We start from the raw sequence: 22,871 nt of genomic DNA on the forward strand, positions 1-22,871 counted from the left end.
TCCTCTCGCTTTTGATTTCTCTCTGGAGCAGGAAGAATGAGATCAGACAGCACAAGGTGACAACATGCATTTAAATTGCCAGACATGGAGGGGTCACAGGTCCTGCACTGCAGGCTCGAGTCACCACAAACTTCCCGGAGCTGGGCTGTGCTGGGTGGGAGCAGGAGACAACACAGAGTGGGGAGTTTCACAGAATCCCAGCCTGGTTTGGGTTGGAAGAGACCTTAAAGCTCCTCCAGCTCCAACCCTTGCCATGGGCAGGGACCCCTTCCACTGGAGCAGCTTGCTCCAAGCCCCTGTGTCCAACCTGGCCTTGAGCATTGCCAGGGATGGGGCAGCCACAGCTTCTCTGGGCACGCTGTGCCAGCGTACCACCATTTCATGGTGTGCTTCATGAAGGACCAGGGCAGGCAGGAAGGGCAGCAGATAAGCCGTGGCACCATTCCCTCATCCCTCTGGAGCAGGCCAGGGAGAGCTTTCCCTTGCAAAGCCTTTCATCCTCGGCCAGCTCCTATTTGGCCTAAGGAAAGTAACGGCTACCTAGAACTTTCCCCTTTAATCTCAACTTTAAACATGTAAGAAAACAAGGGAGAAACTGTGCAAAGTTGCAAACCTTCAGTAGTTTCTGTACAGCTACGCACCCTTTTCAGGGGACATCAAAATGCCACATTTCATCTAAAAATATTTCAGCTGAAGTTTTCCTGTCAGTTCTAAATGAAAACACAGAAAGTCCTATGGGAATGTTTGGTAGCACTAAGTTTCCTCTTTTATTTGGTAGAATTGCCACCAACTGCAAAAACCTCCCAAATCACCGGAAGGAAACCTGAGCAGGAAATACGCTGGTCCTCTAGAACTTTGGCCAGTTCTGGAATGAATAATGGTGTTCACCCATTCTCATGCTTGGGTTTTGTCAACCTCCTGATGCCCCCAAAGCCTTCCAAAGCATTCATTTTCAGCACTGTCCAGATAGGCATTAAGAGGAGGAAAGCTGAAAGGTTGGTACTCCTACACACAGCTCAGGAACAGGAGACACTGCTTTGGAAGAAGCCACACTCTGAGTAGATGACTATCATGCATTTAGTTACAACATGACAGTTGTGAATAACTGATTCTATAGAGACAGCAGGAACAAACAGAAATCAAAGGAAGGGCATTCATCATGGAAACCACACACCATCCACTCAAGCCTAATGCGTCACATTTTTCTTCTCAAGAGTGGTCGGTGCTTAAAGCCACCAGGAAGATGGATGATTGCTGCTTATCACCTTGGTGGGTGGAAGGGTAAAATAAATCTTGGTGTAAGTATGCACTGAAATAGCCACTTCAGGGAAATTCAGGAGCACACCCCCCAGCCACAAAAGAGACAAGGTCAACGCACGAGTAACCACCAGTGTTAGGAAAAGACTATAAACCAATGAAGTTCTTACAAGTACTTTATCCATGCTGGCCTTGAATTCAAAATACTGTCACAGCAACCGAAATGGGAAAAATTAAACAACCTAAAATCGTCATCCCCTGAGACACTGATTAACTTTCCTATATGACAGCAGAGAGCTGAAATAGAGCAGCAGGTAATGTGCCTCCTGGTCTTGGGTTTCATGGACCACTCCCAGGGTGACAGCAGGTCTGCTGCAAGAGTAATCACAGTGTTAAACCTCTGCAAGTCAGGTTTTCCACTTGGAAAGCAGACAGGAATGCTTCCCACTCACAGGGAAGAAGCAGAGAGAGATGATACGGCATTACTGTCCTAGCTGCCACTAATGGGGCTGAAGATTAGCAGTTCCTAACAGCAACACAGGTAATTAACTGCTCATTCGGGGTAATACCACTGAGCTACACATGATCTCATGAAACCTCAGATGTTAAAATGGGAGAATAGCCTTCAGCTACTGAATCTATAGCACTGTTCAGAGGGAGCCGAAAGAAGCAGAGATCTCAGAAGGACTCTGCCAGAGACTCCTGGAATGCAGATGCAAAGAACTTTTGGAATTTTAAGTCCGAAAAATAAATAAATGAAAGAAATATTAGTATTGGCTTCATCTCCAGTCCAAGTACATCAAAAGAATGAGTAAAGTTGCCCCCGGATGGCACATGATGTCCAGGGACATAGTCCTGCCTGGAGAAATACAGCCCTCAGGAATGGAGAGGAGCCAGGTAACTCAAGTGGGTGAGCTGCTGGCAAAGGCACCTGCCAGCACTGCAGATGTTTCACTGAGTTACTCAAAGGCCAAAACTGAAGAATCCTCCAGGTGGAGAAACAAAATTGGCCAAGACAGGAGGTTTGATTTGTAAGCTTTGTTGCCTGAATGTGAAGCAACGCCCAAGAGCAGATTTGATACCTGTCAGCAGCCTGGTGAGCAGCCCAGGTCACTCAGGAGCAGGGAAGAACAGGCTGGAGGTAGAAGACGGAGTACAGCAGCTCCTGTGGCTGCCTGGCAAGATGGAAAAGCATCACAACACCTGGAAGAGCAGCAGTGGTACAAAACCACTTGTGTTCTGCTCCTCTGGGGATGCTTGGGTGGAAAGTGAAGTGTTCAAAGTTCCCGTTTCAATCCACTCCTTTTACGTTCAGCAAGGAAGGAACCCCAAAAGAAACTCTGTGCCAATTATGCACATAACACTCAGTAAGCTTGCAACAAGAGCAAGACTCAGGTAGGAATTTCCTTAAGAGGCTGCAAAGAGACTGCAGAGATAAGAACATGCACTTGTAGCACCCGAACATATGAAGATGATGGATAAGAGAGGTAGTAATAAAACACAACACTATCTGCATTTCTCAGTAAAACCACATCTTTTGTGCATTTGGCAGGCTTTAACCACTTGCTCAGGGGCTGTATGCCACTTAGCAGGTCCTTCAGAGTGCCTTGTGCCTTCTTAGCACAAGGACTGCACACACTTCCAGGCCTCCCAGCATCCTGAGAGCATCCACATGCAAGCAGAAACAATTGCATTTTACGGGGGGGAAGTCCATTTCCTACCAGTTCCTTTGGTTAATCAGCTGGGAGAAGGAAAAAGGGACAGAGCCTTCAGTTAACTTTTCCTTTCCCTCTCAGGTCTGTTTCTGATGCTGGGGTTTGCCACCTTGTCCTAATCTGACCAAATCCCAACTGCTTGGGTGGAGCCAGCTACAATAATGTGGAAGGCAGATTCCTGCTGAGCCAACCCTCCTTGTGCTCCTACCATTCCGTAGGCCCCTCAGTACTTGTGTGATTGAGTTTGCTCCCTCACACACACAGTCCTGCAAAGCACCTCAGGCTTGGTTCACCAGGTCTGATCCAGTTAATGCTCCTAACGTTTCATTCACTAACTGCAGAAGCACCCACGTGTTCATAGAAAAGCAAATTCTTGCTCCAGGGAAAGAATCTGCTCTATGGGTTCCTATCTCTGTCTTTTGTCTTCCTGGAGAACAGTAAATCCTTTATAAGGGAGAAAGCAACAAGAAAGCCCAACACCTTTATAACTGTCACTGTTTATGCAACTAAAGGCACAAAGCCTTGGCTGTGCTGAATATCTCGTTTACCTTCTGGAAATGTGTTTTGAGAGACAAAGGCACTGAGGGAGTCCAAGATGGAAAATGAGCAGGAGCAAGGTGGGCAGCGAGGAGTGGAAAGAGAGAAAAGCAGATGCTCAGTGTCCTGGATGTAGGCACAGGAAGAGTCTGGGAACCTGCAGAGCATCCTCACCCCTCCTGTGGGTGTTGCAGTGACTTAAGGCAGTGCAGAGGGAGTCAAGACACCAGATAGGAAGGAGAGTATGTGAATCACAGCAGCAAAGCGAAGGATCTGAGCAGGGACCATGGACATCATCTTTCCTTGATTCCTGCAGCATTTTGCTTCAGCAAGGGTGCATTGGCATAGAATCCCAGCTTGGTTTGTGTTGGAAGGGACCATAAAGCTCGTTCAGCTTCAACCCCTGCCACAGGCAGGGACCCCTTCCACTGGAGCAGCTTGCTCCAAGCCCCTGTGTCCAACCTGGCCTTGAGCACTGCCAGGGATGGTGCAGCCACAGCTTCTCTGGTTCTGTCACTAGGAAACCATCACTGACAGCAGCACCAGTGATCCTTTGGACTTTTAGGGATTAAAGGACCCACCTCAGCTCACAACACAGCTCTGAGAGCCTGAAAGGGGCTGCCAGGGAGGCAGTAGCAGGAGAACAGCAATTCTGCAGGGATGACACCCTGCTGGCCAGCGTCTCAAAGGCACCAACCTTTGGTGTTTCTAACAAAAGGTCCCCTAAGAGAGCAGGAGAGACAGCCACAGCAGGGGCTGAATTATTCACTGCAGCACTCAGAAAGCAAGGGGCAAGAGGAAGGGACAGGGTGGGGAGGGAGAGGACAGAGAGCATCATTCCCTTCAGTACGCTAACGTGGTGAGTTGGAAATATAGGTGGAAGGTAGAATCAAATCTGGCTTTAGGAAAGAAAAATACTAAATAAATCCAGGAGTAAATAGACAGTGTAATTTCCATCTGGGAAGATGCAAACCCAAGAGGATGTGGCTCAGCTGTGTCCAGAGTCAGATGTTTGCACCCAGGAGGGCTGCAAACAAAATGAGATGAGCAAGGACATGGGTTTCTTTACCATAGCATCAGACATCTTTACTACAGAAAGGCCCAGGAAGACTTCAAGGATGAGCCAAGGTATGGTTATTCTCATTAACAGTCAAACTCCTCAAGTGCAGAGAAACCTGCAGGTAAAACTAAAGCTAATTTGATGCCTCTGACTTACTGACCTGAAAACGTGTAAAGAACTGCAAGTATTGTTAAATCTCTGTTTTAAATACCTATAAAATCTGGCTCATGCCACCACTGAACGTAAGATAGCACACTGTCTAGAAAGCCTATCTCGAACAAGAGAAAGCATGGAAATGCACCTCATTTGGGCAAGAAGAAAATCTGAGGGAAGTGAAAGAAAACACATCCCAGGAGAGCAGAGACATCACACCAAAAATTGCTGGAATGGGATGAAACCAAGCAACTGATTAACCTGTAAAAACATCAGTAAGAATTTCCTTATGCCAGTGACATTTAGTGCCTCCAAGATACTGTTTTCCTGCTAGTTTGCTCACAGTCAGAGTTCTGAACCCTGTTATTAAACAAGGAAAGCCCAGCAAAGGACTAAGATTTCTTAGTGCAGAAGATGACAGGGCTCTGTGGTTCATCAGCTGTCCCGTCAGCTGCATGAAATCCCAAAGATACACAGTGCTATATGTTTCTATCTCACCTGGATCTACAGATGGCCAAGATCATACTGGGCATGGCCTGAGGAGGCATGTCCATCTCTCCCAGGCTAAGCCTAAACATACAGACCCAGCTGGCTCAGCTACTTAACCCATCCTCATATCCACAGTTTAGGACTGGCTCAATCCATCCTGCACAGCTACAGCTGCTTCTGCTTCCCCTTCATTGCTCTAAAGAGGGGGAAAATATAGCTCTCCTCAACCATCTGATAGAGGATGAAAGTATCACTGAGAGATTGATCTCTCAGCACTGAGCCAGGCTTCACAGTCACTTTTATCACTGAACATAGCAGGAAGATGCTTCAAATGCAAGCCAGATATGGGATACACGTTGTATTTCTAGAAAGAGGAACAACAGCACAGAGGTGAAGCCTTCAATACATGTTCCTTCCATTCGTCTTTATGTTCAGCTGGTGCTGATTTCACTTTGATTCCACCTAATCCGACTTGAAATGCTGTAAGTGTCACAACTGGGCAAAACTGGCTTGAAGGAGGTAACAACGAAGAGAGAAAAAGGATTTAAAAGCATCATTTATCTCATAGGATCAGCCTACTGCAATTGCTGGATGAACCTCTGGTTCTGTTCATCAACTCTCCAAAGCTGAGTCCAAAGCAGAGGCCCCAGGATATTAAAATTTAGGTCTCCTATGTATCATTCCTATATTGCAGACTTTAATTGCATTGCAGTGTAACAGAAGAGCAAATAAAAGTATTCTGTCTCTCCTAGGCTAACCAAAACCACAAAAGAGGCAAAGGATCCGCATTCAATAGGACATTCAGCTTGGTGAGATGAAGCTCACGTGGAAAGTCATTGATCCCTGACCTCTTCTGCAAGAAACACACACGGCTCCCACGTTACCTGTTTGCAACAGTGGCTTTGTTAAAAAGGGCAATGAGCAAGGAACAACAGGAAAGAAAATAAGGTTTTTTGCCCTTTCTGCTCCTTTTTAAACACAGGCTGGGGAAAGCCTAAAAGCAATGAGGAAACAGGCAGAACCTCATCTCTTTTCATGATGCAGCTCTTTCGCTGCAAATAATTAACAGCAGCCAAAGTCAGATCACAGCAGGTAACAGTGAACTTGGAATGATGAACAGGGAAAATGAATTATTGTCTCTGTAATGAGGGAGAAGGAGGACAGAAGAACTCTTTGCCATTATGACAAATTAATCAGCCTGATTCTTCTCCAGCCTCTGCACGTCTTTGCAGGCTGAAGTTTTATGATCTCAATCTGGCAAAATTCCTCAGGATGGGAAAACATGTCATGGGACTCAGCAGAGCAAGTCTCCGAGACAGCTGGTTCAGCAAGGTCTGGATGGGGCTCTGCATCCTCCCGGGAAGCTGCTCTAACAGCACGAAAGCCTCAGTGACCCAAGATACAACAGTTAGAAATAGATATCCCCCAGGGAGACTAAAGCATACAACCAGGAGGGTGTTTAATGGGAGTCTGCCCAGGGAACATCACCCCATGCTGAAGACTGCTCAAAACAGTGTGCAGCAGCAAAGAACTAAAGCACCATTCACCCTGACCCTTGTCTGCCTGCAAGGTGCCAGCACGCTCTGTAGCTGTGTCTCTTGCCAGGCTCCTGCTGTCACAAAGATGCTGCATCCGTTCAAAACATCTCCCTGCAGCTCTTACACCAGGTGGTCTCATAGAACAAGAGGCAGGTGCTGCGCATCTCAGGACAGAGCAGCTCTGGACCACATTATCATAGAATCAGACCGGTTTGTGTTGGAAGGGACCTTAAAGCTCATCCAGTTCCAACCCCCTGCCACGGCCAGGGACACCTTCCACTGGAGCAGCTTGCCCCAAGCCCCTGTGTCCAACCTGGCCTGAATTATTACGGTAATACTTAAGAAGGGAAGATGCAAACTGGCCACTGCAGTGCTTCTCCACACTTGGTTATCGCAGCCAGATGAGTAAACCTCAGGAAAGATCATTTCTCTTCACAGATTGGTCTGGAAACACCTCAGGCTTCACCATAAATATTTGAGGACATGACAAGCAGCATTTTTCACACTTGAGAGAAACAGACTCAGTATTCAAATGCATCATTCACAGTGCACTGCCCTCTCTGGCCAGCACTCCTGCTGTCTCGCCACCCCCGCCACTGCATGAAGCAGTGCCAAAAAGCACTTAGCCTTGAAATAAGTTAAATCATCTTCCTCACAGCATCCCATGGTAACGTTTATCCTCTTTGAATTGTTTTGATGGTTTGGATTACACAATCACAAATGTATTGTACGGAATCATCCAGCTCATTACCAGGCAAAATTAATACCCAGCTCAACACCCCAGCAGTAGAAAACTCCATAATCCCACCAGCCCGAGGGAGAAAGCTGCTAGCTGGGCTGAGAGGATGCTGAGGGCTGGGAGGGAACAACAGCAGAGTGGGAAAAGCAGCACTGGAAATCAGTGCTCAGGCAGGGAACAGCAGGAAGGTAAGGTGTACATGGAGATGGGTGCCCAGGTGGCAGAGGGCTGCAGCAAGAAAGCAGTACAATGTCAGATAAAGAATAAGCCTTGATCAGGACTTCTCAGTTCAATGGAGGGCATCTGTGTTTCTGTTCCTCCTCTTCCTGCCTTGGGGAGATGCAAAGAGTCTCTGTTACCCACCCCCCAAGAGATCATCTGGAAAAGCTGAAATAAATCCTATAACAGTCTAATGATACCTAAAGGGGTCCCAAAAGAAATCTGAAGGGGCACTTTTTGCAAGGGCCTGTAGGGAAGGCAGAGGGGAGACTGAGATGAGCTCTTAGGCAGAAGCTCTTCCCTGTGAGGGTGCTGAGGCGCTGGCACAGGGTGCCCGGAGAAGCTGTGGCTGCCCCATCCCTGGCAGTGCTCAAGGCCAGGTTGGACACAGGGGCTTGGAGCAAGCTGCTCCAGTGGAAGGGGTCCCTGCCCGTGGCAGGGGTTGGAGCTGGATGAGCTTTAAGGCAACATCCAATACAAACCAGGCTGGGATTCTGTGATTCCCTCTTCAATGTAAACTGCAGAACCATGTGCAGAGTTCAATAAAAAGTTTATCAGGATCATTGCAGGGCATTTTCTGGTCAGAACTGAAGCTAGATCCCATGATCTGTGTATAGCACAGCATCCACTGCAATATGCTTCTTTTGTAAAGACATAGGAAAGCCCAACATCCCTATTGCACCAGCAGAAATAAGGTGTTGGGAATGTCCACAGCCCATGTCCTGGGATCATTGGGGAAATCTGGGTAATCAGTGGCACAAGCAGAGCCAAGCTCTGCTGGCTGGCCCCTAGTGCTTGCATCAGCGAGTGGAAGGGAACAGAAGGCAAAGCTCACCATATTGGGGGGCGTTTAAACACCAGCCCATTTCAAGAGCGCTGGCAGTACGGTAATCAGCACATATGAAGAGGACACACTGCACAGCAGGCAGATGCTCATTTAATCTGAATTATGGAGTCAACACGCTTTTAATTACATCCTTAGCCAGGTACTCAGAGCTTTCTGTCATACAACTGTAGCCCAGGATTAGGGGCTGTCTTTATACCACACTTTCAACAACACTTACAGATTTCCACAACTCCCCATCACTTCCTTGCCTTTGCTTTCATTATAATTCCAAAAGAATCAGCAGAGGGGAAAGGCTGCTTGCTCTTTATTTTAAACAGGTATCATCTCTTCTGTAGCATTTGCAATGCAAATGCATCCACATTTTGCTAGCAGATGAGGCTTGGGTAAATCCACTTTGACTGCTCAAGCAAATAAACCCAGGAGCTAAGCCTGCTCATCTGCCCAGTGTGGACATGGGTTCACAAATAACTCCAGAAAGCCAAAAAAACCCCATTTTCCAAGAGTTATGGCAAAACTCTGTATAATCTACTGCAGTAGGAAGGTCAACAACTTCTCATTTCAGATCACTCATTACTGCCATAACCTGTGATGGCATCTGCATACCTGCTTCAGAAATCTGATGCTTTCTTATCACCCACTGAGGAACACAAATACGTAAGAAGAAATAGCACAAAACTAACAGCAATGAAAGATGCTCAGGTAAAAGCTTTTTGTGTGGCTTTCCAAGGTGCAGACAGTGGCATCCTGAAACTTAACCCCAATACTTGCGATGCATAGGGCAAAGTGTTGAACTAGATCATAGAATCATAGAATAGTTTGGGTTGGAAAGGACCTTAAGGTCATCCAGTTCCAACCCCTCTGCCGTGGGCAGGGGCACCTCACACTAAACCAGGTCACCCAAGGCTCTGTCCAACCTGGCCTTGAACACTGCCAGGGATGGAGCATTCCCAGCATCCCTGGGCAACCCATTCCAGTGTCTCACCACCCTCACAGTAAAGAACTTCCTCCTTATATCTAATCTGAACTTCCCCTGTTCCAGTTCTAATCCATTACCCCTTATCCTATCACTACAGTCCCTAATGAAGAGTCCCTCCCCAGCATCCTTATAGCCCCCCTTCAGATACTGGAAGGCTGCTATGAGGTCTCCACGCAGCCTTCTCTTCTCCAGCCTGAACAGCCCCAAGGTTCTTTCCAACCTTATTTTTTGATTCCAGGATTCCATATAATATTCATGTTTTGCTCCAGGCAATGAGAGGTTTTCCAGAGAGCCAGGCAGAGGTCTCCAGCACAAAGGGACAGGAGCCTGCAGGCTTCCAGAGTTTTGCTTCAAATCACACGTATCATTTCAGCCTGTGTGGGCTGACTCCACTGTGGAAGAAGGAAGATGAATCCCTAAGGAACCACACTCAGCCCTGGCACTGGTGCTCACTTTGAATCATACATCAGACAAGTATGGTCACAAAGATCTCCTTGACAAAGCCCCTGGTACAATAGGATGGCCAACGAATGCCTTTGATCAGTTCTTGATCATGACTATTATTTCTGGACTGAAGGAATACCAAAATGCATGAGACAGCTTCACCCGTGACCCTCTCTTGTAGCAGCACGTCTGCCAGTCCTCGAACAAAACTACACCACTGCTTCCCTCCTCCTACCTCCAGCATGAGCTTTGAGGACAAGGAACCTTAACAAAACAATAAAACTGAGCAAGAATCTGTTCTTTGGAAAACATTTTTCCTTCTCTAGTAACTTAAAAGAAAGAGCAAAGGTGCAGCACTGAAGGGCTTTTACCACTCAGAAGCATTAACTCTTTTTTCTCTTCCCATGCTGCCAAGAGGCAGAAATAAATCCACACCTTCATAGATCTATGTAATCCAGATCACATGGATGGGCTAAGGAGAAACTGTGTGCAAAGCAAGGTACCAAAGTCTGAGAGCTTGCAAACCATTAAGATGATTCAGGTTGCTAATTCCAGATCAGATTTCCACAGATGCTGGGGACGGTCCAGCTAGGCTTCAAACCTGGCAGCCTGAGCTCTGCAATGGCCCAAACCCAAAACTCATACGCAACAAACACCAAATCCTTGGCTGACCCCTGAGGTTTGAACATCAAGAGACCGATGTGTCCCCAGAATGCAGACATTGGCTTAAACAGCCAGAGATTTCAAACAAACAAACACCATGACCAAAAATAACCCCAAGCAACCAGGCAAAACCCTCAGATATTTTCATTGCCTTCTGCTTGAGCTTCCCCTTTCTCCATGCTGCTCAGCTACACCAAATGCACTATGAACCCTTTGATGTCCAGCTCCAGCACTGAAATATTTATACTGGCATCAGTGGGATCCTGGTGGGCTTTCAAGATGATGCAGGAATAAGTGTTGGCTGCACGGGGTCAGGTCAGTATAATGGCAGGGAGCTCACTTAACTCTGGGGTCTGGGTTCAGAATCATAGAATCTTCTGATGGTTTGTGTCAGAAGGGACCTTAAAGCTCACCCAGCTCCAACCCCTGCCACGGGCAGGGACCCCTTCCACTGGAGCAGCTTGCTCCAAGCCCCTGTGTCCAACCTGGCCTTGAGCACTGCCAGGGATGGGGCAGCCACAGCTTCTCTGGGCACCCTGTGCCAGCGCCTCAGCACCCTCACAGGGAAGAATCATCTCAGTCAATGATTTTTCACCAGCTTACCCCCTGTCTGTGGCTCTACAGTCTTCTAAAAATACCCCACTGCAAGGAAGGGACGGGGTAGGAAACGTGTGTAAGGAGACAATGTACAGTGTGAGGTAGCACCCCAACTGCTCTTTTTCAGCTACATCATCCCACAGTGCTAATTCCAACACATCTTCCCTTCAAGGTGGAGACAAGCAAGTCATTAGGTGCCTTACCCTGATAAGACGCCCAGCACCAAGTTGAGCATGAAGAAAGAGCCAATGATGATAAGAGGGATGAAGTAAAGCCAGTTCCAGGTATTTCCTGCAGCATCGTTTGTCTGGAATCAAAGAAAAAGGGAGAAAGAAAAACAGATATTAACTCACACCAGAAACAAAGTACTATATGGAAACTGCAGGGCAGAGGGCAGGGGAGATTCCCCTACACATTTCCAGAGGGCTGTCCACCACTGGTGTCTGGTTAGTTCTGTTATGCTCACCAGCTGAAATGCCAGCAAAAGAACTGGTGAACCAAGCTGACTGTCCCACCATCCACACCACAATTTGTTATCCATTCCAGCGAGAAGATTCTTCTATTCCTACAGCTCCAGGCTGCTCCTGCTGCAGGGCCAAAACATGCTTTGAAGCAACCTACCTTTGGTGAGACTCTGGACATCAACCTGCTTCCCTTCCCACCTCAACTCTGCGTTCCTAATGTGCTGCACATCAGCGTCATATTCACATCTGAACTGAGACCCGCAACAAAGGAAGGGAACGCACGGCCCTGCATTAATCTGTGCTGCAATTAAGGCAGAGTGTGGCTCCGTGCCCAGAATCTGTGCACACACGCAGAGCAGAAGACAAGAAGTCTGCAAGGAAAGGAGGCTTCTTCAGAGTGACTGCAATTCTACGTCTGCTGACTCAGCGCTTTGGGCTCCTGTCATCAAACCCTGTCTGAGGCTCCCTGAGTAAGCAGCAGCCTCTATGGAGGGGAGGGAAAGGCGGCTTAGTTTATGACAAAGTTTCTTTATTCATCAACCACAAGGGAGCTCTTTAAGGAAGTGCTGAAATGTAAAATGCCACGTTGCCATTTACTGAGGCCGGGTGCTGAGGAAAAAGCAAATTCTCCTCTTGTGAGTGAAGAATGAAGCAATTTGAGATTCTGCTGTCGGATGGAAGCGAGGGGAAAAGAGAAGCAAAAAGAAAAGACAAGACCTGAAGACATTCTCCTCCTCCTTCCTCCTCCTGCAGAGGGTAAAGAACAGCAGGAACACAGAACTCACCTACCTGCCCTATCACAGAGGCTGGCAGAGACCACAGAGAAGTGCTCTCAGACACCAGCTTACAAAAAAATGCATTAATTCTAACTGCTATGGGTGCCTTTTACTTATTGTCTGTAGTGCTTTGGGGTCATTATTCCCAACCATATTTGCAAGAGTAATTTTGCTTGCAGAAGGATTCACAGAAAGAAGTGTTTGAAATGGGCTTTATTTCAACCAAGCGTGCACTTGATGCCACCTCAAATAGAGTAGAAGTCACCTAATAAACAACCAAAACCAGTGTGTGACATGGGTGACCAATGTCATAGCATTACTTACAGGTTATAACATTTATAGCACTGATGCAAGTAAATACCTTTTGTGACATCTTTTAAAATTGTGCCTATCTGCACCAATTCTTCCTGAAGGAACACGCTCCAGATCAAACTGACAACAGGCATTGCTCCAAACAGCAAAAACTCTACTGAAATATCTGTGCCAGTTGATCCGTGACTCACCTGAGGGGAACAGGGACTCACCAACCCCATCACAAACCACCCTTGCTAAAGGGAAAACCAGCATGACAGATCAATCTGAAGGAAAAACAGGCTGGGAAGTGAGAGCAGAAAGACAGGGAAAACTGCACAGCACAGCCTCTCATTATGGTTTTTTAATGCCTTTTTGCAATACCTGTCATCCCACCCAAGCTGTGCTACTTCTGCATTCTCTGTTTTGTCTTTCCATTCCCCCTCTCTGCCTTTAGCTCTTTCCTTTCCTTGTTCTCCTGCACCACATCCCTATGGATGGATTCAGAGGAAACAAGGATGCTCGTCCTCAGTGCCTTTTCCTCCAACACGCGGGGAAAGTGCCTGGTTCAGCTCCTGGGGTTACCAGAGCAAAAGCCATGGGTTTAGATTTAGAAGCTGTTCTTCAATTCCCATTTCGCTGCCAGAGGTGGCAGCTCTCACGTCTCCACTTGGAGCAAGCGCATCCCTATCCGCCAGGCTGGGATCTGCCATCAGTCAGGCAAGGGGGGCTTGAAAACCGACACACAAGGAAGAGCTGGAGGAAGGGAACAGATGGGAAAAGGGAAACCACATAAACATGCAAGGAGAGTGCAGCGGGTTCATTGCTGCCAAATGATCGTTTATCGTTTATTTATTCATTTGAAGCCCAAACTTGGCGGCAGATCCACAATTCCATGCCACAATCAAAGCCCTTGGAAATGAAATGTGCTGAAATACAACTAATTAACCACCCTCCTCTCAGCGTTTGTTAGACTGTTTTATGCTCGGGGCAAGAAAAGGCCTTGCTCTCTTTGTTCTGCCTCACACACAGGCATCCAAGACAAACCAGAGAGCAAAACACCAGGCAAAAAGGTCAACAGAAAAGCTCTCCTGGTAAAGCAGAGCCTTCCCGGATGTGCAGCTTCGTTCCCAGTACTCCCTAGCATGCTCAAACCCCATCATAGTTTATGGCACAGGCTCTGCCATGGTGAGATGCTTTAATGAATCAATCCCATTTGCTGCCAGGAAACTGAATTCCTCTCTTCCAAGGAAAGCCTGGATTCCCACAGGCACCTCTGGCTGTGCCGAGCAGAGGCTGCAGCCCTCTGCCCACGGAGCCACTGAGGCTTGGGCTGTGGCCTGGCTCCAGGCTTGCTCATTAAGCAGGATGAGCGAAGAGATCAAATCGATGTCTATGTACAGTGTGTTACACTGCTGTACCGCTTGGCTGACTGTCAGTGCGACCTGATCCTAACCACAGGGAAGGAGGAGAAATGAAACACTTGTCCTGATGTGCCAGAATTCCATCCACACACAGTAAGGGCTTACGGGAGAGCTCTCTCACTGCCCAGGAGCTGAGGAACCGACAGCTCAGTAACAGCTACAGGGCTCTTCAGAAGCACCCCCTGAACAGACAGTGCCCACATGGAGTCTTGCTCCAGCAGTGTCCCAGCACAGTACCTCAGGCACACAAAGCCCTTATGAACCATCCAGCCCCTGGAGTGCTCTTCCAAGAGAGCCCAGCAGCCACGGCTCCCTCTGCCCAGCCACTGCTCAACTCCAAGCTGCTTCCACCCCTGCCCCGGCACTTGTGCCAAGGTGCACCCACTGCGCCTGCTGACAGCTGGGGCTTCCCTTTCCCTTCCTGGGGGTTGTACCTAGACGATCTCTAAGGTCCCTCCTAGCCCAAGCCATTCCATGATTTTGGTTCTGGGGGTGGGTTGTTTTTGCTAAAAGCCTAGATCCCCAATAGCATCCTTCCAGCCTCCTCCATGTGACTCCGCTTCGCCATCCGCCCTGCATACCCCTGCTCAGCAGGAGCACCCGGGTCACTGCTGGGTGCCAAAGGACAAACCTTTATATGTTGACACAATGCACAGCTGCCTTTAAGCACCTTCATGCAGCACCAAGCACATTGCCAGCATCTCTAAGCAGTGACAGCACAGCCACCTCTCTGCAGACACGGGGATGGGGAAGTGAGCGCTGTCATCTGTAACAAACACAGAACCTAAAAGGCTCCTGTCACGCAGGGAGATTAATGCCCTGAGCTCCAATACAGCCCAAGAGAACTGAGTGTACTCCAGCAAGGCACAAGATACTTCCCACAACCAAACCTTCTGTGGCTTGTCCAACACCAGAGAAAGGCCAGTATTAATTCTCACTTCAGTCTCTCAGACACAGGGAGCTCTTAGGCCACTGCTTCATTATATTAACAAGATGGCAGCTGCTTCAAATTATTAATTCATTTAAAGATATGTTTTGAAACAATTGACTTGAAAGCAGCCTACTGCTGCTTGCAATGTGCTGCAGAGACCAGAAATGCTTTTATATTACCTTTCATCTTCCCTGGCCGTGGCCCATGTTCTGAGGCTTGGGGGGAGGCAAAGCCCTTGTGCCTGTCTGCCCTGAAATGAGTTTCTCTGTTGCTGGAGCCTCTTGCAGCTCTGCTCCAGCCACCCCATCCCCTCACCATTAAGTGATCTGTGAAGCCCCCCCTGCTCCAGCATCCTTTGCCCAGCTCATCCCCATCCCAGCAGCACCACACCGGCTCTCCCAGGACCCTGCCTGCTTCCAGCTCAGTGTTCCCAGCACTGGGGCATCACCGGAGAGCCTCACAGTCAAATCCCATATGCTGCTGACTTCAAATGGGGCTGATCAAAGGGAGCAGAGCTAGCTTGGTAGGGGAAGGAGCGTGTGAATACTCCTCAGCACTTCTTTCCTAGGGAGGCTTCCATCAGCGGTAGGGAGATACTGGGTTAATGATGACAGCCCCTGCAGAAGAAGCCCCAGCAGCCCCCAGGAAGGGAATCCCGGGCAGTTTCTTTCTTGATCATGGTTTGCATCAGCGATGAGCTCCTGGTTCTGGAATCCCGAAATAACAAGCACACAATTCAAGTAGAATTCGGTTTACACAGGAAGGTGACTGCTTCTGGTCAGTGAGTAGCAAATCAGGTTTCAGGAGCTCTCCAGGCTGCAAATTAGAGCAAGTCAAACTCAGAATAATACCCAAAATCCTGCCCTCCTCTTTTCCCTAAGCAGACAGCTCAGCTGCCTCCAACCTTCTACCCTCTCTAGCTTCTGCAATACTACCTAAATCTATATTTCACATAGGAAAAGGATAGGAGATTGCCACATACCCAGCCATGCGTGCCACTGCGCAGTGCCCAGCAGACCGGTATATGCCCCGGTGGTGGAGCTGAGACCTGGCGGATCTGCTATCCAAAGCTGACCGCTTCTAGCTGGTGCACACAAAAGACCTGCAACCTCTCTGCAATGCCCAGAGGCCTCTTCAGCACATGCCAAGGGCCAAGTGGGCCAGGCAGTGACACCACATTTTTAAATCATAGACTCATAGAATAGTTAGGGTTGGAAAGGACCTTAAGATCATCCAGTTCCAACCCCCCTGCCATGGGCAGGGACACCTCACACTAAACCAGGTCACCCAAGGCTCTGTCCAACCTGGCCTTGAACACCACCAGGGATGGAGCGTTCACAACCTCCCTGGGCAACCAGGGTCACACAGCAAGTTAATGGCACAATGACATTCACAGCTTCCCTGGGCAACCGATTCCAGTGCCTCACCACCCTTACACTAAAGAACTTCCTCCTTATATCCAATCTAAACTTCCCCTGTTTAAGTTTTAACCGGTTACCCCTTGTCCTGTCACTACAGTCCCTAATGAATAGTCCCTCTCCAGCATCCCTATAGCCCCCCTTCAGATACTGGAAGGCTGCTATGAAGTCTCCACGCAGCCTTCTCTTCTCCAGCTGAACAGCCCCAACTTTCTCAGCCTGTCTTCATACTGGAAGTGGTTCTTCAAATTGCCTATTAAACACTGCTGAAAATGTTTAAATCGTCTTGGGGAACACAAAATCAACAGCAAAGACCTTTGCCATAGAAAATATTGCGTGGCATGTGGCAGGGACTGGACACCCCGACTAGATACTGTTGTGCTGCAAAAGCATCTCACATTTCAGCTCCTGATTTCCAGGTTTCTGATGGAAGCACCATCATGCTCTTTGCCCTTCTCCAAAAATCACCCATTTCTCCACTTGCAGTCCCTTTATTTCTGTACTGGGAGGAAGAGAGCACTCAGGGATGTCCACACACAAGGCTACACCAGGTCAGCTCTATCACCACAGACCCACATGAGAACACATGGACATTATGGTAAATATAAATTAATATAATTATACAGACTTCCTGATGACTTTGACTTGCACAGGGTAGGATGTCAGTGCAGGCCAGCTGCCCATGTAAGGCAGGCTAAGCCCATGGCAGACCCTCTTCTGCAGCCGCTCCTCTGTGGATGCTGTCACCCAATGCAAACTCCCTCCTGCTCACAGCTGGAGCTAAGGAAACACACCCAGAGCTTCACAGCTCAGGGTTGAATTCCCTTCAGGTACTGCTACGGGTGGGCAGCCACCTCTCAAAGAGAGCAGCTGTGCAGCAGCCTAGACCAGAGCTCCTCCGCCAGCGCTTAAAGGCAGCCAAAATGCCTTTATAGGTGCTCTTCTGTTGACTTTGGAGCTTTAAATGAGACCTTAAGGGAAGCATCTACAGAAGGGTAAAGTCACAGACCATCCTACCAAACACCAGCACCAACCTGAGTACCAAATCCCAGAACAAGGTTTAGGCGGTCCTGCCAGCAGATCTCCAGCTAAGCTTCCCTGGCTGTGCAAAGATGCTGCTTTGGGCTCTCAAGCTGTTAGAAGCCCATTTAGACTTACTGTTACTTTACGTTTTTTACCAGTAGAACAACAAACCAACTCTCTTTGCCTCCGAACAAGGAGCCATTCTGCTGCTTGCATTCTTCTGTCAGCCACTTTTGACAGGAGTAGCAACTTGAGGCGACTGCCACAGATCTCCAAGTAAGGAATTCTGCCACCACATTGCTCAGCACATTGTCCATCAATGTGAAAAACAAGCAATTAACGAGCTAACACATAATCCTTGGGAAACGTTTCCAGAGTGGGGTTCAATAAAGCAGCGATGTAATTTGACAGATCCAGCCAAAGCTGAACCACCACATCCCATTAGCTCTTTACTATGTTTTTAATCAAAATGTGTAGTACACGTAGAGCTTACTCACTTTAATCTAATCAATGGTAGGGCCTGACTTATTTGGGCCAATTAAAGTGTAATCTTCCTTTAGATAAGTGCTTTTGCATTGAGGAAAACTCTCAGCTGTCTTGGAGGGCTGAACTCTATTTACCCTTCATCTGATTTTTCACTATTTGCTCCTCACTACTCCCGTTAATTAGCAACACTATTTCTGTTTGATTTATTTCTGTCTGTTCCTATTCTTAGGATTGGGTGAACATAGAAACTAATAAGAACAAAACCAAAAATAATGAAAGTGTGTACAGCGAGCACACGGAGCCTTACCCAGCGCATTCTCTCTTGGCATTAACTCCATAAAACCATGGAATGGTTTGTGTTGGAAAGGACCTTAAAGCTCATCTGGTTCTAACTCCTGCCATGGGTAGCGACACCTTCCACTAGAGCAGCTTGCTCCAAGTCCCATCCAACCCGGCCTTGAACACTGCCAGGGATGGGGCACATCTCTGCTCCCACTGAGCTCTTCATCAGAGGCAGACAGACCTTGCACAAGAAGGTGTAAAGGCAAAACCCCAAATTTGCTGTGAAAAGCCATTCCAAGTTCAATCTGTGGAATCAATGATGACCTAACTAGTCACAAAATAGCCACAGACTCAAATGACTTTTAAACCAGTCACTTCTCTCAGATGCTACTCAGTCTGCATTACCATCATATCGCTAAGGGTTGATCTTCACTTCTGGGAAGTGCAAAGTGCTTTCACAGATAGAGAGTGAGCTATAGTGGCTGCATATGAACTTAATAGCTCCAAGTACAAATCTAACTCACATCTAACGTCCCTGAATGCATGGCTGTGGTCAAGCATAGGCTTTGCCCATTCTAGTTAAGAAATACTCATTTGCTCTGTATTTGTAAGCAAAATCCCTGGTGTAAAGCTTGGACCCCATTCTGCTGAAAACCCTGGAGAAAATACCTCTGCTCCAGACTCCGATGTGGTGGTGTAGCCCAATGTATTGTCATATTAGAGCATGAGACACTTGGCTTCCCCTTAAAAAGGTAATCTCAAGTGTAAAATCCAGCAGGACATTGAATAGCTTCTTTGTATTTCAGGTTTCATTTTAAACAAAGATGACCACAAAAGGGAGCCAAAGGGATTACTTCTTAAAACAGTGCAACCTTCAGGAATAAGTACAGGGGCCTAGGAGATAATGAGAGGCCTCAGTCTCTCATTCATAACATAGAGGTAAGAGCCAAGTACAGCATCTTTCTTACCTCCCTGAGAAAGTTGAATCTGAACATCTCATTCAACAGAGCTGTGGAATATTTTTTCTCTATTCCAGTAATCCAGTTACCAAAAGGTTTCAAAAATAATTATTTTCAAAATGCTCATTTTTTTCCTTTTTTCCCCACCTTTCTACCCCACATCTCCTTGAATCAACTGAAAACAGAAGAATTAAAAAAAAAACCTAATAAAAACCTAATAAATTTTCATCTTTTATGTTTTCTATAGCTGTTTTCACCCAGAAACACCCCCAAGCCCTGCACTAATGACATCTCTATTGCTACCCCCAGCTTCACAGAAGGTTAAACTGGGAGAAGGAAGAGTTGCTTCCACATTTCCCAGCAGACCAGCAAGAGCAGTCCCATCTCTCAAGGTCTGACCCATTGAGCTGGCTTGCACAAAACACCAGAATCTGAAAGAAAAAAAAGGCCTTTAATTTTTCATTCCCAGCTTCAGTTTAAATACAAACATGGCACAAAGTCAGCCCAATAACATTGGTTACTGACTTTCAGATGTTACAGTCCGTTTGCAGAGAGCATCTGCTGTTCAGCTCTGCGGGGATAAGGCAGCCAGGGATAGGGGAGTGCTGGTGATTGACCCTTTTGACCCAAATTAAATTGGCAGAGAGGTGCATTTCCAGTTGATGCTCAGGGGTTGTACCCCCCACAGGATGGAGATGACAGAGCACCTGCCTGGTGTGCTCATCTGTGTGAAGGATAAAGTAAAAACGAGCTGGTTAATTAAATCAGTGGTCAGCCCAAATCACAGTCCCACACATGCTATGCACAATGAAACCGGGTTTGATTTGGGTTCAGGTAACCCCCTGAGCATCCCTCCATCTGGGATCAGTAGGTTCAGGTTGTTAGAGCAGGACATATGGACAGAACCACTGAATCAGCCTGGTTTGTGTTGGAAGGGACCTTAAAGCTCACCCAGTCCCAACCCCTGCCACGGGCAGGGACCCCTTCCACTGGAGCAGCTTGCTCCAAGCCCCTGTGTCCAACCTGGCCTTGAGCACTGCCAGGGATGGGGCAGCCACAGCTTCTCTGGGCACCCTTTGCCAGCGCCTCAGCACCCTCACAGGGAAGAGCTTCTGCCATAGATCTAAAGGGTGAATCAAAGATGGAGTGAATTAAAATGGAAGGGCTCCAGCTCAGGCAAGCTGCAGGGAAATCTGGAGTCCAGCTTCAACCCTTGTGGTTGTATCTGCTCATGTGTGCTTTGAGGAAAACTCTTCAGCTGGAGGATTCCATATGTGGCTGTGGGATGGACAGGATCTCTGGAAGCCCGAAGGTCCATATGAGGTCCAGCTAACAACTCAAGATTGGAAGGTCTCCTGATCTTCTCCTACAGCACTGTAACTGTGCCTTCTGTGCCTTTATGGCAGGTCTCGAGTGGGGTTTGGATGCTGGGAGATATTTCATAGCAAAGGATGTGTTTTCCAGAGGGCCCTATGGGATGGGTTACCCATTGCCTTGAGGCCAGTGATTGTAAAAAAGGCATCCAGAGAGCGCACTGACCCCTGCTCTCTTCACATCAAACTTCGGCCAAAGGCAACCAAGTCCCAGGTTTACACCTGTTCAAACTGAAATCTCTGGGCACTATAAACCCCTGGCACGTTTACACTCAAATCAGTGTTTCTGGTAAGATCCTCTCTCTTTACAGAAGGACTTTGAGTTATTCCACTCTTCCTTTTTACCTCCAGAATAGAGGTCAGTCCACTTCACTGCTGTAGTAACAAACTACCTTGTCCAAATCCCTCACTTACTCCCTAGATCCACCCATAACTCCTGGTTCCCAAGTTGGCATCAGGTGAAAACTATCTGAAAATCCCTTAAGTCTCTCAACACAAAAATCAATGATGTTTTGAAATGAAGATAATCTTTCTGCCCCCAAAGAGAGGTCACTTGCAACCAGCCCCACAGCCACTTGCTGTTCAGAGAAGCAGAACACAGTGCTGTTCACTACCAGGATCAAAATCAAATCCAGAGTGTTTCATATTCTGCAAACTAAACTCATGTGCGACCACACACATCCAACCTCTCCTGCAGACTCCAAAGCATTGGCAGCGCCGTCTATGGGTGAGGGTTGCAACACGAGGCATGGCATTAGCTCTTATCCCCTGGGACTAAGAGCCCAGCTAAATCTGAACAAGCTTGCAGTGCTAAGGATAAAGCACCTTTTGGTGGTGGTGGTGGAAACTGCATAAAAGCGTGTCTAGGGCAGGAGAACACAAAAGGCATCAGCCACAGAGCTGATGTGTGACCTGTGCTCGTGCCTCTCCACCCTCACAGTGAAGAACCTCTTCCTTATATCTAACCTGAACTTTGCCTGTTTAAGTTTGAATCCATTACCCCTTGTCCTGTCACTACAATCCCTACCTTTCCTTTCCAATGGCAAGATGAAGAAAGTCCCAAACAAGAGAGGAAGTGAGGTGCAATTCTCTCGAGCACCAAAATCCAGGAGCCAGGCTTTCAGAGGAAAGTGTCCAAATGCATAAAATCAACCCAAATACCAGAAGACACTTAGTATAATCCTAGGAGCTAGCAGCATTTTAATTTGCTACAATGCTTCTAGCCCTGTATGAACATGTTTTAACTAGTTGTTGCATGCAATAATAATGCTAATTCAGCCAAGTTTAAATAGAAGCAAATCCATCCTTTTGTTTCCTCCTTTCTCCAACCTTGAAGAGCTGGGGAGACGGAAGAAAGCAAAAGCACTGAGGTTTTTTGCCTTGATGCAAAGGCTTATGGCACCAATAAATCAATACATAAATATGCTAACAGATTTCTTAATAAAAAATTCATTCTTTCCCCAGCTACTCTGGACTCACTCAGCTACTTTATTCATGAGCCTGCCTGGCGCTGTGAAAGCTCTTTCCCTGTCAAAAAACCACAGGCTGGCCAAGGGACTCTACCCATCTTCTTAAGCTTTATTTTTGTCATCTCTCCTCCCCTTTCTTTTATTTTTAAACAGCTGTAGAGTTTAATTATTAGTGTAAACTTGGTCTCGACAATTCCTATTGGAAACAGGTAATGAATGTTCACAGTAAAAGGAAAGTCAGACCAATGGTGAAGGTACCCAGGAGAAAGCACACCCCAGCAACCACACAGACACTGTGAACCCATGGGGCAGGTACAGCACCAAAGCTGTCGGGAACAGGCTTTTTACATATATGAGCACCTTCTGCAAGGTCATAGACTCATAGAATAGTTTGGGTTGGAAAGGACTTCAAGATCATCCAGTTCCAACCCCCCTGCCATGGGCAGGGACACCTCACACTGAAACAGGTCACCCAAGGCTCCGTCCAACCTGGCCTTGAACACAGCCAGGGATGGAGCGTTCACAACCTTCCTGGGCAACCAGGGTCACGCAGCAAGTTAATGGCACAATGACGAACAGAGCCCAGAAAGACTAAAGCTGTAACCAGAGGCACCCAAATCACAGAATCATAGAATCAACCAAGTTGGTAAAGCCCTTTAAGCAAATCCAGTCCAACCGTTCCCAGCACTGCCAAGGCCACCACTGACCCATGGCACTGAGGCCTCGTCTCCACGCTGTGTG

The 22,871-nt window shown here is 47.5% G+C and overlaps 1 protein-coding gene across 1 annotated transcript in view; it reads right to left on the reverse strand.

Annotated features, from left to right (window-relative positions):
* Positions 1–22,871, reverse strand: part of LOC136022348 (voltage-dependent N-type calcium channel subunit alpha-1B-like) — a 289,675-nt gene that overhangs the window by 145,877 nt on the left and 120,927 nt on the right. Inside the window, exon 8 of the mRNA XM_065695506.1 lies at positions 11,438–11,541. Within this exon, the coding sequence (XP_065551578.1) occupies positions 11,438–11,541 (104 nt within the window). The remainder of the gene's footprint in view (positions 1–11,437; positions 11,542–22,871) is intronic.

The sequence above is a fragment of the Lathamus discolor genome, chromosome 15 (genome assembly GCF_037157495.1).
Source record: "Lathamus discolor isolate bLatDis1 chromosome 15, bLatDis1.hap1, whole genome shotgun sequence".
NCBI lineage: Eukaryota > Metazoa > Chordata > Aves > Psittaciformes > Psittacidae > Lathamus > Lathamus discolor.